General features: G+C 54.1%; 1 protein-coding gene across 1 annotated transcript; it reads right to left on the bottom strand.

The window, feature by feature from the left end:
* Positions 1-4,089: 4,089 nt before the first annotated feature.
* Positions 4,090-11,010, bottom strand: TRIM72 (tripartite motif containing 72). The gene is made up of 6 exons (XM_044232985.1): positions 10,621-11,010; positions 7,488-7,583; positions 7,163-7,393; positions 6,667-6,689; positions 5,676-5,794; positions 4,090-4,664 (listed from the first exon to the last, which is right to left on the bottom strand). Exons 1-6 carry the CDS (start codon positions 11,008-11,010, stop codon positions 4,090-4,092), a joined length of 1,434 nt encoding a protein of 477 aa, XP_044088920.1.
* Positions 11,011-18,093: the final 7,083 nt, after the last annotated feature.

Below are 18,093 nucleotides of genomic sequence, written 5' to 3'. Positions count from 1 at the left end.
CAGCAAAGGAAACAGTCAAAAAAACAAAGAGGCAACCCACAGAATGGGAGAAGATATTTGCAAATGACAGTACAGACAAAAGGTTGATATCCGGGATCTATAAAGAACTCCTCAAACTCAACACACACAAAACAGACAATCATATCAAAAAATGGGCAGAAGAGGGGCGCCTGGGTGGCTCAGTGGGTTAAAGCCTCTGCCTTCGGCTCGGGTCATGATCCCAGGGTCCTGGGATCGAGCCCCACGTCAGGCTCTCTGCTCAGCAGGGAGCCTGCTTCCTCCTCTCTCTCTGCCTCTCTCTCTGCCTGTCTCTCTGCCTCCTTGTGATCTCTGTCTGTCAAATAAATAAATAAAATCTTTAAAAAAAAAAATGGGCAGAAGATATGAACAGACACTTCTCCAAAGAAGACATACAAATGGCTATCAAACACATGAAAAAATGTTCATCATCACTAGCCAGCAGGGAGATTCAAATTAAAACCACATTGAGATATCACCTTACACCAGTTAGAATGGCCAAAATTAGCAAGACAGGAAACAACATGTGTTGAAGGGGATGTGGAGAAAGGGGAACCCTCTTCCACTGTTGGTGGGAATGCAAGTTGGTGCAGCCTCTTTGGAGAACAGTGTGGAGATTCCTCAAGAAATTAAAAATAGAACTTCCCTATGACCCTGCAATTGCACTCCTGGGTACTTACCCCAAAGATACAGAAGTCGTGAAAAGAAGGGCCATCTGTACCCCAATGTTTATAGCAGCAATGGCCACGGTTGCCAAACTGTGGAAAGAACCAAGATGCCCTTCAACGGACAAGTGGATAAGGAAGATGTGGTCCATATACACTATGGAGTATTATGCCTCCATCAGAAAGGATGAATACCCAACTTCTGTAGCAACATGGACGGGACTGGAAGAGATTATGCTGAGTGAAATAAGTCAAGCAGAGAGAGTCAATTATCATATGGTTTCACTTATTTGTGGAGCATGACAAATAGCATGGAGGACATGGGGAGTTAGAGAGGAGAAGGGAGTTGGGGTAAATTGGAAGGGGAGGTGAACCATGAGAGACTATGGACTCTGAAAAACAATCTGAGGGTTTTGAAGGGGCGGGGGGTGGGAGGTTGGGGGAACCAGGTTGTGGGTATTAGAGAGGGCACGGCTTGCATGGAGCGCTGGGTGTGGTGAAAAAATGAATACTGTTATGCTGAAAATAAAAAATAAATTTTAAAAAAGGGTTTTGGGGGGGTCTTTTTGTTTGTTTGTTTGTTTCTGCAGTGTAGCATGGCTCTGGTAGGTGCCGGTTTGTTCCTGTACACAAGGAAGTCAGGAGGTACAGGAAACCTCTCCGCATCCGGTTGTTCTGGGTTCTTAGAGTCTCCATGAAGGGGAAGGACTAAAGGAGAAGGCTCTGGTCTTTGGAGGCATGGGTTATGGAATAACCCAGCTCTGTGCTCCCATTTCACCTTCCTACATCACCAGGAAGATTCTGGATTGTTCAGGTGGCCAACACCCAACAAGGAACACTCCGACTAGGCAAAGTTTGCCACAGACATATCCCACCCTGGAAGCCTTGGTCTCAGGGACCCCACCTCTCTCACTCAGTCAGCCAGAGGCAAGATCACAAGGTTGTTTCCCTCAATGCACACAGCTCAAGCCAAGGTAACTTTATGTAGAAAGAACCTGTAGCAGCTGTGAAAAGAAGTTTTCTTGACAGAACTCCAACAAAGGGGAGCAAAGACTGAGGGCAGCAGCTAAAGAGCCGTGAAATCCATCCCTGCACCTGTGCTGAGCGTAGCTCCCACAGCCAGCTCCCAGCAATGACCCAAACACGGCAGGGACACAAAGGTAGGCCCATACTGGGACACACAGGGCTTCCTGCACAGGCAGCTTGTAGACAAGTCCCCACAACCATCAAGGACACTTGCATCCAAAATTCCCCTCCCTCTCTCCTTCACTCAGGGTCAGACTGACATCACAATCTGACCGCCCCGTTTGCTCCCACATGGGCATCTTCCCTCATTTAATGAGGGAAACCTTGACATTTAATGCTGTCTTGGCACCTGTTTCTCAGAGCACCTAATTCTTCAGGAAAGGGCTTGGGGTTCTTGAACGTTGCCAGTCCGTGACAGCGAGGACATCGGAATGCACCTGGTAAAGGTGAGCATAGGAAATCGTGTGAAATAGTGTTTCAGGAAATTCCTGGAGGATGAGAGGGAAACAGAAAAAAGCATTCCTAACAGAGTTATGTGGTGTTGCGACACGGACCCCGAGAGGTCAGTAGGGCCAGAGTGTAGATGTGGCTGGAGAATAGCAGGGTGTCCCAAATGCTGAGCCAAAGATCTAGGGCTTTCTCTTGCAGGGAACACGGAGTTGTTGAAAGTTTTGAGCAACCGGATCCCACCACCATATTTGTGGGGTTTTTATTTTTAATTTTATTTATTTATTTGACAGAGAGAGAGATCACAAGTAGGCAGAGAGGCAGGCAAAGAAAGAGGAGGAAGCAGGTTCCCTGCTGAGCAGAGAGGCCGATGCAGGGCTCGATCCCAGGACCCCAAAATCATGACCTGAGCCAGAGGCAGAGGCTTTAACCCACTGAGCCACCCAGGTGCCCCCACATTTGTGTTTTTGCTAAGACGAGATGGGTCAAGACTAAAAGCCAGGTGGACAATAAGAGGTTATTAGGTCTAGCAATAGGTCACTTGTCTCTTCACAAAGATTTAATGGGGAAGGAATCTGAATATAATCGTCTCTATTAATGCTACTGAATTTTACAACCAAATAACCCTTAGTGTCCAAGAACCATTCCTCTGGGAGCACAGCCAGGAATCCCCCCAGCCAGACCTTGAGGCCTTTCTTATTCTACCCACACCTTCCTTTCACTCTGTCCCCCAAGAAAATTCCCGTACTGGCACCTGTTTCCAGGGGTTCCCAGGCCCTTTCACACGGCAGCAGCAGCACGCTGGCGCAGAGAGCAAATGGCCCCTACCGTCACCTCTCAGACAGGGGCGGCAGCAGCTCCCACCGGCTTGAGTCCCCACCGGCCTCCCCTCTAAGGAAGAGGAACTATCTCTCTGGGCCTCGGTCGTAACTCCAGGGCCCAAGGCACGGGCCGTTGAGCTAAAACCAAAGAAGGTGTGAACCCGTGAGTAGGCAGCGAGGGGCCAACCCAGGAGAAGCGGGGCTGCTGGGGGAGGCCTTCTATTCCCCACAAGCAGCAGGGCCCAGGCTGGGATCCGCATCAGGCTCTTTCTCTGGGTTGGCAGCTTGGGGGATTACTTCAATGTCCAAGACACTCAGTAATCCTATTCCAGAGGCGAAAGGAACTAGCTAGGGGCCAGTTTATTCACTCAGCATGGTATCTGGCAGTTTTTCAATGACTGTTGAATCTCCAGAGGAGTATAGTGTGGGTTTTCTATTCCTGCGAGCTGAGAGCTACTGATGACCACCTCTGTGTGATGGAGAGCTCACTGAACAGACCAGGGCCCAAGTCCTGGTTCTCCAGGTGGTCCCACTTGCAACCCTGCAGCAGCAGCACGGCCCCAGGACCTTGTAAGGAAAGCAAAATTTTGGTCTGCCCCCAGACCTAGTGAACCGGAAACATGACACTCTGCTTCAACAAGTCCCTGTCACCTGCTTTGAAAACGTGATTTTGATGCACGCTTAAGTTGTAGAACCATGAAGGGAAAGATCTTTCTGTGTGGTGAATCTGGGCCCCCCGCACACACACCCCAAGGCCACCAGGAAGGAGGGAAAAGGGGCTCCTTGCTCTCCAGAGATCTTCAGTTCCCACCACCCCAACCCCCACCCCACCCCAACCGGAGCCCTGACCCTTTTCATTCCTTCCCTCAACTTCAATTTCTTCCTGGAACCCTCGGGCTTCCTGGTTCCCAAACTGGGGTTTCCTCGCGGACCTGACTTTAGATCTCCCTCCCCCACACCCACCCCAACCCCTCCAACCCCGAACATCTCAGAACTCTTTTAAGAGTCTCCAGTCCCCAACCCCCTCCGCCTTCAGTCCCGACAGCCCCTGCCCCCCCTGCCTCCTTCCAGGCCTGCAGGACCCCGCAGCCCTTCCCAGCCCAGCGGGCGGCTCAGGCCTCCTCGCCATCGGCCCCCACGAGCAGCAGCGGCTGAGCGTTTTTGCCCTTGTCGTGCCAACACACGTCGAAAAAGGGGTACACGGGCCCGGGCAGGCGCTCGTGGAAGGCGAAGAGCAGCTCCAGGGCGTCGGCGTCGCTGGCGTCGTAGAAGGAGAGGACCCCGTCGGCAAAGCTCAGGTAGACCCCGACCCGCGACGGCCGCCTCTCGGCAGCGCGCAGGGCGCGCGGCTCTTTGGCCTCGACGTGCGCCTCCAGGATCTTGCCGTCCCGCAGCCCGATCAGCCAGAGGCCTTGCGAGGGCAGCGCGTGCAGCCGGCCGCGGCGGCTGGCCTGGGCCGCGATCACGCCGAGGGCCCAGCGCGGCTTGTCGCCCACCTCCACCTCCCAGTAGTGCTCGCCGTCGGACAGCAGCTGGCGCGCCACCACCGCCACGGCCTTGTCGAACTGGCACGGGTCCTCCCCGGCCGGCGGCGCCTTCTGATCCGAACACTCCACGCGGCGGCCCGAGGGAGACAGCACCAGACTCGGGTGGGCCGTGCTCGGGTCAAAGGTCAGGTCCTTGGTCACTGCGGTGGGGAGGGAGGCGTGGTCGGGCCCCTGCGAGTCGCCTGCCGCCAGCTCCTCCCAATCAGTTAGGGGCCCGCGGGTCCGCCCTCGGCCCCCCACCCGCGGCATCTTTGAGAGGTGAGCCCCTCTCTGCTTCCTGCGCTGGGCCAGAGACTGGATGTCTCTGAGCTTCAGCGGGCTCCGCTGAAAAACGAGGCCGTAACTGCCCCTTCCGAGGGAGGGAGGATTCCGTGGATACAGGGCATGTAAGTCTGTAGCTGAAGCCCAGGTCACAGAGCAGGAGGCGGGAAGCCTGGGCCTAGGCCAGCCCCCACCTCGCCCGGCTGTATGACTGCAGTCAAGTCTTTTTTATTTTCCTTTTTTTTTTAATTTAATTTTATCTTCTCAGGGCTCCACAATTCATTGTTTATGCACCCCACCCCATCCGTCAAGTCTTGAGCCAGTCTCTGGGCCTTACTCTTGCCTTGGATAAAACCGAATCCCCGCCCCGCCCCACCGCAGGGCAGTCAGGACTATACCAGCCCTGTGCACGTGTCTGTAGCTAATGCCACTTCACTGTGACCTAGCTCTCGGAGAGAAGGCACAGCCCGTGGGGCCTCCAGCCACAGGCCACCAGAGTCACTCTCTGGCTTGGGCCCCTCCCCAGGGCACCGGCTCTGCACATCCTCAGCCTCCAGCTGGCAGCCATCCAGCGGCGGCAGGAACTGACCCAGGATCACACAGGGCTCAACCCCCAGGCCCCAGCCTCCCTTGCTTGCCAACGGCAGCAGCAGCTTCCCGGCAAGCAGAGTCCGCCCCCCGTCACTCACCCACCCATGAACCCCACGCCTCAAAGGTCCTTCTCTGAGCACAGGTTACAAGGTGCAGAGCAAACACGGAGGTAAAGGAGCAATGGGCACCTTCTTCGATGACCTCCCAGCTGGGACTGAGAGGTCTCTCTTGTGTAGTCAGGACCTCCCCTCAACCACACGGCGACAAACACAAACCCGGAGACAGCCCCTCCCCCATACCTGGCATCAGCGCCCGGAACATCTTCCTCCACACCTGGAATTTGAAGTCATCTGAGATGACAGGCAACTGGATATCCAGCCGGGCAGGCGGTGGTGATTCTGCCAGGATCTTCTGTAGCCTGGGGGCGGGGACGTGGGGGCAGGTGTGTGTGGGGAAGGACTTCCTGGAGGAGGCATGGGGCAGGGGCAGGGGCAGGGCACAAGGTGTTACCCCAAAGAGAGGAGGTGGAGTTCCAGGATCTCTCCTGTGTCACTCCTGGCTTAAAACTCTGTCAGAGTTTCCCTTTGGAAGGATGAGAAAGTTCTAGAGGGAGATGGTGGATGCCACTCAACTTAAAACTGCATGCCAAAAAATGGTTGAGATGGCAAACTTTACATGGTGTATATTCTACCACAATTTTTTACTTACTTACTTATCTCTACACCCAGTGTGGGGCTCAAAAGTCACGACCCCAAGATCAAGAGTCACAGATTCCACCAACTGAGCCAGCCAGGAGCCCCCACCAAAAAGAAGAAGAAGAAGAACCTTCTGCTGGGCTAAGGGCCAGGCTCCTTAGCGCTTCGGGTTGACCCCACCTCCCACACCGGCTTCGTCCTCTCTCCCTCTTCCCAGTCTTGGCTCTTGCCCTTCTCGCCGTCGGCTGTGTCTCCTCCCCGAGCTCTTCACCTCATCAACTCGCGTCACTCCTCCAGGGCCCCATGCAAACGTGCCCTGCTCTGCAAAGCCTACCCCAGCCACCCCCTTCCCGCCATGGCAGCACGGAGCACCTACTAACGCCTGTGTCCCCGCCCATTCCATCCCCAGCACCTGTCCGGGCGGTCCCTGAGGAGAAGGACCAGGTCAGGGTCAGGGTCATTTCTGTGCTCAGCATAAACGCAGGCCGATGGAGGGGGGGGCGGAATGGGGCGTACAGGTTTGCTGCGATTAGAGGGTGAGCCAGCAAGTGTGACGACCAGGGCAAGTTGGGAAAAGGGGCCAAGTTGATCTCACCTGCTGGTCACCAGACAGTATTTCTGGAAAGAGAGATAAAGAGATGGAGGTGAGGCAGGCAGGGGGGACACTGGGGACTTCTGAGGATGGACGGACCACCAGGAATGCTAAGTGGGGGGTCAGGAAGAATCAGAAAGAGCCAAAAGGAGCCCAGAATTTAAGGCCAACCCTAGCCCTTTACCTCTGTGTGAACTGTAAAAACGTACTCCCTTTCCTCAAGAGAACAATTCCACCGGGTAGATGATTGTCCAAATAAACACACAAACCCATAATGTCTATGATATGAATGATGACCACTTAGATTCAGTGTCCTTGTGCAGTGTGCAACCTAAACAACCATAACAGCAGCCCCAGGGGCCCGGCCCTCTCCAAAGTGCGACCCGGCCTTGTCCCTGCCCCGCTCTGGACCTCAAAGTCCATGTCCGACAATGGGATGAGGTCTCTAGGCACCGAACCCTGGCTGAGAAGCAGAGAGGGAAGGTCACCCAGTGCTCACCATGAGGAACTCCGTCTGTGGCTTGTCAGCCACCTCCTCCAGGACTTTCTCCATCTGCCGTAGCTGCTCCAGGTAAGAGTTCAGGCTGTCCAGCTCTCGTCTCAAGGCAACCCCCGCCTCACTCCGCACACGCTCTGCCTCCTGATCCAAGGAGCCCTCCAGCGCCGCCAGGAACACCCGCATCTTGCCCAGCTGATCGCCGACAGCCCCCCGGAACTGACGCACCGTCTCCTGCGGGAGCAGACAGGCAAGAGCACTAGGCTGGGAGCCCCTGCCCGACGCCTAGGACCCTAGGACCCAGGCCCTGCCGTGCTGAGCCGCTCACCTCCACCTCCAGCAGCTGGTGCTCGAGCACGGCCACACTCTTCTCCTTGCGCATACAGGCCTCCTGCAGCTGCAGCTTCTGCTGGGGCAGCTGCGTCTGAGGGGCAGAGCAGGAAATGACAGGGCTGCCCCCGGCCCCGCCCGCCCCGCCCTAGGCCTGCCGGCTCTGGCTTGGCCTGAACACCGGCCCTGCCCCATCAGGTGGGCATCTCCCGACTCCGCAGACTCGTGGGCAGACGTCTGGGCCCTCACCGGCACTGCTCCCGATGGCAAGAACGCGCTCCCCTCCCACTGTTCCAGGAGGTCCTCCCTGGCCACCCCTCAGCCCTCGGTGGGCGCGGTTAGCACCGTTAGCACACGTCTTTGTGAGGGCGACAAATGCAAACGCGGCTTGGTGTCCTCCAGCAGAGGGGTACAGCGCCGACCCAGAAGGCCTCTTGGGCTCAGTGTGGGGTGTATGAGGAAGAAATGCAACCTCCTCCTCTCCTGGGGCTTTACCCCATCCTTAAAAGCAGAAGAGCAGCAAAACACCCCAGTCAGCCTTCCTGCCTACCCAAGAGCTATGGGGGCAGGGAATTTAATGAAAATGTCTGCTGTGCTGGGGCAGCTCTTTCAGCCGGTAGAGCACGGGACCCTTGCTCTCCTGGTGGTGAGCTGCGGTCCCACCTTGGAGGTAAATCTTACTTTAAAAAAATATAGAGGGGTGCTGGGTGGCTCGGTGGGTTAAGCCTCTGCCTTCAGCTCAGGTCATGATCTCAGGGTCCTGGGATCAAGTCCCGAGTCGGGCTCTCTGCTCAGCGGGGAGCCTGCTTCCTCCCTCTCTCTCTGCCGGCCCCTCTGCCTAGTTGTGATCTCTCTCTCTCTCTCTCTGTGTCAAATAAATAAAATCTTAAAAATATATACACAGATATAGATATAAATAGATAGATATCTCTGCTGTGTCTACCAAACACATTTGTGGGGGGACCCTACCGTAGGCCTGCCAGTTCGGGAGCCCAGAAATGCAGGTGCAGGGAAACTAAGAGCTCCTGCCAAAGTCACTCTTTGTGGGAAAACTGCACGGCCCTGGAATCAGACGGTCCCAGGCCCACCTCCGTGGCTCCCAACCTCGGTTTCATCCTTCTAGAATGGAAGCAGTCTACCTCCCCTCACCCATAGCTGTGACAGATCCGTGGCCTCCTCCCTACTCCCCCTAAGGGAAACGGAGAGACCCTCTAGGCTCTGCCTACAGAAGGGTCCCAGTCTTAGCAGATGCCCCAGGACTAGCCCAGCCTGTCGCAGGACAGGGCGGACCTGGTGGCTCTCAGCATGGAGCCCTCAGAGGTTCAGTAGCAACAGGGTTAAGCCATGAGGAAGTAGCGTGACGTCATCCTGGCTGCACAGGGAAAACTTGACCACTGATGATCTCAAGAAGTTCAAACGGAAGCTGGGGGTGGAATCGCTGTGCCAAGGCTTTCAGAAAGTCCTGCAGGGGCCACCCCGGCAGCTAGAGTCCCCACAAGCTGGTTGCCCTCTGCGGTGAGCGCTACGGCTCCAGCTCTGTCGGGATCCGAGCGCAAGGCAGTCACCCTGTGCGACATTGGCACTCAGGAGGATGCAGCTCAGTTTCGGGGTGTCGCATCGGTCCCCCGTTTCCGGCACATCCCATTCGACCACTCTTGAGTCCTGGTACATGGTCTCTGGACCCAAGCCCTCTTCGTCGTCAAGGACCGAGGCATCCAGCCCAGCCCCAGCCTTCCTGTCTCCCTCCTCCATCAGACCCTTCTTAGGCCCCTTCTTCAGAATTCCTGCCAGCCCTCCCCTGTGTCTTAGGGCTGGGGCTGATTTGGGTCCTGGCAGAATGTAACCCACCTCTCTGCCCCCTCAGGACTCCTGGGTCACCTGGTGCTCTGTTCCACGTCAGGGACTCTATTCCCTCTTCGCAGATCTCTCTCTTGGGCCCAGGCTGGGAGTCCTGGGGTTACCAGCAAAGGTGAGTCTCGGTCGGAAAGGCCCCTGGAAAGAGGAAGCTTCTGCACTGGTCTAAGAGCCACCAATCGGCACTGGGCAGGACTGGGCAAGGCAGGAGGGGGACAGAATGCTGGGCTGCGTCCCTGGGAGAGTCTGGGGGCCTCGAATACCCGCCTAAGGACAGTGGTCTACCCTCTTTAGAAGTCTGGGGGCGAAGCAGAAGCGCAGTACGCTGATGTTTGTGGCTAAAGATAACCCGCAGAAGCCTCCCCACTCATCATTCCTGAGACGCCAAAGGCGGCTTCACTGCCGGGGTTTAAGGACCGTTCCCTGCCTCCAGAACCCCCCTTGCCCCTCTCCCGCACCTGTCGTTTCTTGTTCCCCAGCCCCACAAACGCTTCATGGCAGACCTTCCTGGGCCTGTGTAGACACGTACTCTGCCGTAGCTGCGTGCCTGTGACTTGCCACACGTCTGACACGAACGAGCCAGTGTGTGTGCGCGCGTCTCTATTCACTATTCTCCGGGGATCTTTTCTGGGCACCCGTGGGAATCGCAAACCTTGGGGAGAGCACAGCTGTGGGTTGGCTCTGTTAGCCAGCGTTCAAGACTTCCAGCTCCATCCGGAAAAACCGGTGGATTTGGGTCTCGGTGCCAACCCGGGCCTGCGCCCGGAGGAGCGTCCCCAGGCCTGCCTTGCCCTCCCCGCCGGATGCGGGGACCCCTGGGCCCGCACACGTTCAGCAGCAGGAGCAGAACGTGGGCTCAGCGAAGCCGCTCGGTGGCCTCCACCGCCCCCGGCCGCGCCCCTCTCGTCCCCGCTTCCCCGCCTACACCCGCGGAAGGGCCGCGACTCGCCGGCCAGACGCCCGGTCCCCTCCCGGCTCAGCCCGCTCCGCTGTGCGGCGGCGGCCCCGGCTCAGCCCCCGAAACCTAGGCCGGGGTGGCCCCTGAGCGCCCCTCCAGGGTCTCGTCCCCGCCAGGCCCCCGCTTCGGCTCGTCCGCCCCGATCCCCCAGCGGCCTCGCCCAGCGCGCGTCCCGCACAGCCGCGGGCGCCCCCGGCCCCGGAGCGCGCGGAAGCCAGGTCCGTGCGGGAACGTCGGGAGCGGCCGGACCCCGCCCCGCCGACCGTCCGCTCCCGCCCGGGCTCCCCCGCCGGCGCGGGCCGCGCGTCGACTCCCGCACCTTGAGGCGCGCGTGGGCTTCGGCGGCGGGCAGCAGGCGGTGGCCGCGGTGCGAACCGAGCGAGGCGCACACGCCGCACACGAGCGCTCGGTCCTGCTCGCAGTAGACGCTCAGCGGGTCGAGGTGCTCCTCGCAGTGGCCCTGCGGCACCTGCGCCAGCCCCTCCACCAGGCGCGCCAGCTGCAGGTTGGTGCGGAGCGCCTGCGGCCGCGTGGGCGCCCGGCAGCACGGGCAGGGCACCGAGCCGTCCGCCGCCGGCTCGCCGGCCGCGCGGCTCAGGCAGGCGCGGCAGAAGCTGTGGCCGCACTCGGCCGTCACCGGCGCGTCGAACAGCTGCAGGCAGAGCGGGCAGGACAGCTCCTGGTGCAGGAGGCCGGGCGCCGCCGACATGACGGTCCTGAGGGCAGGAGGGGCCGGTCAGGGAGGCTCCGCGGAGCGCCCCGCGCTGGGCCCAGCGCCAGCCCCAGGCAGGAAGGACCCCCAGCCTATAAAGACCGCATTTCTCCTGCAGAAAAGGACTCTGGCTCTGGCCAACGCGGAGGGGGGACTCGGTTTCGATCCCAAAAGCTGTCTCAGCTGCCTTTCTCAGCCCCCGCCCCCAGAACAGCCACGAACAGGGACCTTGTCTCAAGCCCTAAACAGTTCCTAAACAGGATCCAGGTTGCAGTCCTTCCCTTGTCTTAGCCCCAGCCTCAGCCCCTGCCCCAAATTCCGCAGAGCCACCGCCCCTCCCCCTCTACCTCTCCAGGATCCCCAGGCCTCCCCTCCCCCCATATATCCAGGCCCAGAGGACCCGCAGGACTCACAGGTCTGGTTGGAGATCGTGGGCAAAAAGAGACTCCCGGGAGGCCCACTCAAGGTCAGGCCCAAACTTAGCCGGGTCAGGGCTGTGTGTGAAAACAGGCAAAGGGCAAACAGCAAGCTCAGAGCACAGACCGGGGCCCACAGGCGCAGCTAGCAGCGGACCCCACTGGTGAGGGCACGATGATGGAATCGCAGACAAACCTCCCAGACTGTCTTGGCCCCAGGACTATATTTAGTCGTCCTGCCCACCCCTTTCCATCACTTCTGGAAAGCGTTCTAAAAGTGAGGACTGAGTGGTCACCGGACAAGCATCACATGTCAAGGCCACCTGTCCTGGCCCATCCACTGGCCCCTCCCTGGCTCAGCCTGGAGCCAGAAATTACAACAGCTTAGAGTCACAGAAAAGAGAGAAACTAGGTTGGGAGGAGTGTCTCCCTTCTCCCCCAACCCCCATCTGCACTCTCCTGCCTCCCCCGTCCCTGCCTGTGGCCCATCCCCAGTTTGTCACCCACTTACTCCCCAAGTTTCTGGCTCTCCAAGATCACACGGACCCTCTTAGCTCCACCAGCAGGAGAACAGGACCTGCTCACTCCAGCCTTGGCCTTTGGGTTTGCGGGCCCCTCGGCCTGGAACACTCTCAGACATGGTTGCCATCCTCCTGTCCCTCAGATCTTTACCCATGTCCCCTCTTCAGTGAGGCTTTTCCCAGCTCCCTGATTTTAAATCTCACATCTCCCTTCCCCTGCCCTATTTTTCCCTATAACATTTATTTCCATCGGACAAGCAATATTTTACTTGGGTTTTTTTGACTGATTCCTCCTACCAGAACATAAATTTTATACCCTGCTTGTCTCCAATTTAGAATAAAGCATGTGCACACTACAGGAGCTCAGGAAGTACTCAGTGAATGAATAAACACACAAGGTCACTGAGTCCTCTTTTGGCCTCTCAGCCACACTTTCGGCTTTTCCTGGATTTGTCCGTTTCTCCCTCCCTCAACCACATTCTGCCTGTCTTAATCTGAGTTTCTGCTTATGTTTCAGGAACATGAGGACTTTGGACTCTCTTTTTGCCTCTCTCTTGGGTTTTTAATGTCCATTCTTATTAATTTTATCCTAAATGAACACATGAGGTGTTCTGGATCAGAGACAGGCATACTAAATCTCTCCCAGGAAATAGTAAATGTCTGGCTCCCTGTGCCCTAGGATGATGGGATAAGAGCCAAGTTAACAGGCCCAGGACAGCAGCCAGGTACCGTAATGTGTTACTGGATCTACAAGGAAGAGTTCCTTTCCCTGATTATCGAGGAGAAGAAATCAACTGTCCCTATCCCCTGCTTAAAGATCTTTTTCTTTTTTTTAAGATTTTATTTATTTATTTGACAGACAGGGATCACAAGTAGGCAGAGAGGCAGGCAGAGGGAGGGTGGGGAAGCAGGCTCCCCACAGAGCAGAGAGCCCAATGCGGGGCTCCATCCCAGGACCCTGAGATCATGACCTGAACCGAAGGCAGAGGCTTAACCCACTGAGCCACCCAGGTGCCCCCTTAAAGATCTTCTTCCTCCAACTCTTTGGCAAGTAAATAGATCTCCCCAGGAGCCAGATAACTCCCTACACGTCTCAGCTCAAGTCTTTGGTTTCACTGTTTTTATTCTGTTTTTTTTTTTTTTAATTTCACAAAGATATTTTATTTAATCCAATGTATCCAAAATATGATCATTTGACATGTAACTAATATGAAAATTACTAATGTGGGGCACCCGTCTGGCTCAGTTGGTAGACCTCGCAACCCTTGATCTCGGGGTCATGAATTTAAGCTCCATGTCGGGCATAGAGCTTACTAAAAAAAAATACTAACAAAATATTTTACAGTCTTTCTTTCATACTTAGTTTTTGATATCAGGTGTGTGTATTACATTGAGGGCACATCTCATTTCAGACTGGCCTCATTTCAGGTGCTCAAGAGCCATGTGTTGATAATAGTGATCAAATGGAAGAGCACAGCTCTATAATCTTCATGATCTTATAATAGATTAATTTTAAGATTATCTTATTAAGCCTTGCTGATTTTTTTAAAGACCTTATTTATTCATTTGACAGACAGAGATCACAAGTAGGCAGAGAGGCAGGCAGAGAGAGAGGAGGAAGCAGGCTCCCCGCTGAGCAGAGCCTGATGCGGGGCTGGATCCCAGGATCTTGGGATCATGACCTGAGTGGAAGGCAGAGGCTTAACCCACTGAGCCACCCAGGAGCCCCAGCCTTGTTGATTAAATATAGATTTGCTCGCTCGTGCTTGATCAAAATCCTAGAAAAATGGGAGCATTCTTGTATTTATAGACAAAAGTTTTATTTATGAACCGAACCTCCCATTTGTTTTTGTTGTTGTTGTTGTTGTTGTTCTTTTTCTGGTAACTTCTCCTACCCTCCCTCCCAACCCATGCTTTTTTTCTTCCTTTTATTTATTTAATTTTTTTTGGTTAACATATAATGTGTTACTTGTTTCAGGCGTACAGGTCTGTGAAGCATCAGTCTTACATAATAGTCAGAGCTCACCACAACACATGCCCTCTACATGTGCATCACCCAGCCACCCCCTCCCTCCCACCCCCTCCCCTTCCTTTTAATAATTTGTTAAATCCCAAAGCAGTGTCTAGATAAACAATAACTTGCATCCCAAAAGAATGAGTAAGACCTAAATATGACAAGTCTTTGGACTTGTCTCCAAGTTCTGCAGTTCATTTTTTTTCTTCTTCTTTTTTTTTTTAAGATTTTCTTTATTTATTTGATAGAGAGAGAGAGAGATCACAAGTAGGCAGAGAGGCAGGCAGAGAGAGAGAGGGAGAAGCAGGCTCCCCGCTGAGCAGAGCCCGCTGCGGGACTCGATCCCAGGACCCTGAGATCATGACCCGAGCTGAAGGCAGTGGCTCAACTCACTGAGCCACCCAGGCGCTCCCATATCTTCTTAAACGTTTGAAGCTCTTTCATGTTGCATGCCGGCCCACTTAGGAAGCTTCCCCAGGCCTCCTGGTACCTTTGGGCTTAACCTAGGAACCTTGTACACGTAATCATGATTTAGGCCTCTCAGGGAGAGATAAATCTTATTATTCTTTTGGATCAGAGCCACTGGCTACACAAATGACTAAAGTACTGAAAAGTCTGAGGAAGCTCCTAGGGCTTTTTACCAGGACCCTGAGCAGCCCAGGGAGGTTTGATTTCCCTGAACAGGAGTGGGTGGGGTGACAGCAGATCTGGAGGCGGTCTCTGAAGCCACAAGCTTCCTTACTTCCACTCAGAAAGTCCATGTGCTGAATGTTGATCTTACCTGGAGTTTCCATCACTGCCAGGCTGAGGCTGAAGGCTTTGGTCAAAAGGAGTGGGTGCCCAGGACAAGGGGGTGACAGTCAACTCAGTCTCTCCCTGTGCATGGGCCAGATCTGACCTCTGACCCATGGGAGGGACACTGTCACAGCAGGGAACATATCGAGAAGGAAGTAAGGACTTGGGTTGCTAACCCTAGGATGGAGCTCTCTGAAGTCCCCGCAGCCAGGGCTCAGAGGGGGCAGATTTTGGCTTGTCCTAAGGGAGAGCTTCCCAATGGCTAAAGTCATAAATGCCATGGAAGGTGAGAGCTCCTTGTGTTGGGTAAATGCAGGAAGAAGGCAGAAATCCTCCAATCAGGGCCAGAGCAAAAGCAGGTCCTGAATGCTGATGTCACAAATTCATGCTGCATACACCCCGGAAGGTCACCTATCCCTCTGGACTCCAACTTCTGGAGCTACAACGTGAGGATAAGTAGGAAAATAATACCATCCCTGTAGGGTTGTTATGAGGATTAAACCAGATATTATATTAAACAAACACCAGAGGCAGTATGCTGACACCCGGGGCTTAGGGGGCAGTGACTGCCTCCACTAGGCTCAAATCTTGACTCTGCTCTTTCCTCATGTGACTTTGGGCAAGTCACTTAACCTGATTTTCTCAATTGTAAAATGGGAACCATGTAAGGATTTTTATTAAGACTCTTAGATGGGGGGGCGGGGTGCCTGGGTGGCTCAGTCGTTAAGCATCTGCCTTCAGCTCAGGTCATGATCCCAGGGTCCTGGGATCAAGCCCCACACTGGGTGGGGGGTTGGGGGGGTCCTTGCTCATCGGGGAGCCTGCTTCTCCGGCTCCCTCTGCCTTCGGCTCTCCCTGCTTGTGGGCGCTCTCGCTCTCTCTCTCTGTCAAATAAATAATTTTTTTTTTTTTTAAAGACCCTTGGATTGGGGCACCTGGGTGGCTCAGTTAGTTGAGCATCCAGCTCTTGATTTCGGCTCAGATCATGATCTCGGGGTCATGAAACGAAGCCCGACATCAGCCTGTGCACTCAGCAGGGAGTCTGCTGAAGATTGTCTCTCTTCCCCTGTCCTTCCGCTCTGCTCCCCCAGCTCACTCATGCACTGACTCTCAAATAAATCTTAAAAAAAAAAAAAAAAAAATTCTTGGATTGTTATGAAGATTCAGCAAACTAATTCAAGCAAAACTCTTATAACAATGCCAAGCCCATAGGAAATGTTCAATAAATGTTGGCTATTGAGATTACTACAATTATTATTACTAGGTATTCCAAGGAATCCTCCATATAACTCTATAAGGTAAATAACATCATCCCTACTTCAGAGATTGGAAAACCAAGGCTCAGAAACTTTAACAAGTTTAACAAGTGACAAAATCACCTACCTATTCCAACCATTTCACCATTCTTAATCCATTTATAACCTCATAAACTCATTTATAACCTTGTAACCACCCAGCATTGATTCTGTTTTACAGGAGGCCATGAGGGACGAGATTAAGTGGCCTGACCAGTGTTCTGGAAATCTGTGGTCTAGGCTGCAGAAGGAGCGATCTGGTTCCAACGATCAAGGGTTTCTTTGGTTAGGTGGCGAGGAGCACACCCAGAGACATCTTACTCTCCTTACCACCAGCAACAGCTCTGGCTCCAGTCCAGGGGCAAGGGTGGGCCTGAAGTAAAACTTGAAAGTTCTTTTCTTGCCAGGGATCAAAGTTCAGAGCTCTGGGCACTCCCCCCAGAAAGGGAGGTTTTGAGGGGAAGGGATTATCATGGCTTCCCTGGGCCTTCCCAGGAGGCCCAAACCTCCTGTCCCCACCTCCCCAGATGAAAATCACCCTGGCAGTGTCCAGGAACAAGTAGGCTCTGCCTCTGCCTCCCTGATCTTGGCCAAGTCACTGCCCTTCCCAGGGTCCTGATTCCCTACAGGCTGATGAGGTGAGCACATTCACGTTACAGAACACAGACCCAGCAAGGGGCTGTGACCTCCCTAAGTCACAGCTAAGAGGATCTGGGAATCAAATCTGTGGAGCTGATACCAGTCAGCAACTTCCTTTCCCACTATTCAACCGTCTTCTGAATGTAAGTTCTAGAGCTTTCTGCAAAGAGGAGGAAGTTAATGTTATCATTACTGCTATCGTAATATCTACCCTCCTAAGATGTTTGTGGACAGTCTGGAGGAGGCATAAATCTCCATATACATAATCTCTCCAAGCCGTTTGTCAATTTTCAAGGAGGTAAGGATGGTGGTTGGAATTTGGGCCTAGGGATCAGAATGGTTCAATCTGTGTTTCCTCACTTACTACCATTGTTGGCTTTGAGAGTAATTTCTGAAAACCTCAGTTTTCTACTCTGTAAGGTGGGATAATTAACACTCCTCACGGGGATGTCAGGAGGTTTAAATAAGATTATGCATGTTATGTTATGTTATGCACATGCCTAGAACATAGTAAATTCTAAAGAATGAAAATTTTATTACTACTATTACTGTATCCCACCAGCACTTACCACGTGGGTGAGCGTCCAGTAGATTCTTAATACATGTATTTAGAATAAAATAGGGGTGCCTGGGTGGCTCAGTCCGTTAAGTCTCTGACTCTTGACTTACGCTCAGGTCACGATCTCAGGATGGTGAGATGAAACCCCATGTCGGGCTCCACATTGGGCATGGAGCCTGACTCCTGAAGAATGTTGGGACAAGCAGTAACTCATCAAGCCAACCAGAAGGGAAAAGAGGGCAAGCAGGGGACAGCGGCCACTTATGGAGGGAAGTCCAGAGGCTAATAGGGTCAAAAGTGTAGCTAAGGAAGTTGGCAAGGATCTTGAAGGCCAAGCCAAGGAGCTTGAACTTGGTTCTGAGGGCACTGGAGAGTCACAGGTTTCTGAGCGGAGGAGTAAGATTGATGTGTGAGCTGGGAAGGGGCAGCCGTCGGCCAGCGCGTACAAAATGAACTAGAGATTCTAAAAGGATAAAGGCCAGTGAAGAGGCACAATAATAACCATCCATAAGCCAAGGAACATTGGCTATTGGACCACAAGTGCCACCCATGGTGAGGCTGTTGGCGCGCAACATACCCAGACCACATGGGGCAACACGAACAAGGATGGGGAGTGAGCCCTGCCACACCCTTGCTGGAAGCTCTTGAATACAACACGCTGCAGGCACCACGGCCTCATTTATTCCTTCATTTAACAAACCTTCACCGCGTACCTCCTACGTATCACTCTCTTGATGTCGGGGATTCAGCAATGAACAAGACAGACAAGGTCCCTCCTCTCACCAAGCTCACATTCTGATGGGTGATGGGTGTCCAATAAATGAATAAATAGATGTGGATG

The sequence above is a fragment of the Neovison vison genome, chromosome 14 (genome assembly GCF_020171115.1).
Source record: "Neovison vison isolate M4711 chromosome 14, ASM_NN_V1, whole genome shotgun sequence".
In the NCBI taxonomy this organism is placed as follows: Eukaryota; Metazoa; Chordata; class Mammalia; order Carnivora; family Mustelidae; genus Neogale; species Neogale vison.
This window is presented reverse-complemented; position numbering and strand designations above follow the sequence as displayed.

What these genes read in the sequence shown, in the direction of transcription:
- TRIM72 (XM_044232985.1), bottom strand. Translation starts at nt 11,010, where the DNA reads ATGTCGGCGGCGCCCGGCCTCCTGCACCAGGAGCTGTCCTGCCCGCTC. An exon ending in TACTGTCTGGTGACCAGCAG is followed by an intron (nt 5,795 to 6,666) that starts GTGAGATCAACT and finishes CCCCGCCCCCAG; the next exon opens with GCTACAGAAGATCCTGGCAG. An exon ending in GTTCCGGGCGCTGATGCCAG is followed by an intron (nt 4,665 to 5,675) that starts GTATGGGGGAGG and finishes TCCCCACCGCAG; the next exon opens with TGACCAAGGACCTGACCTTT.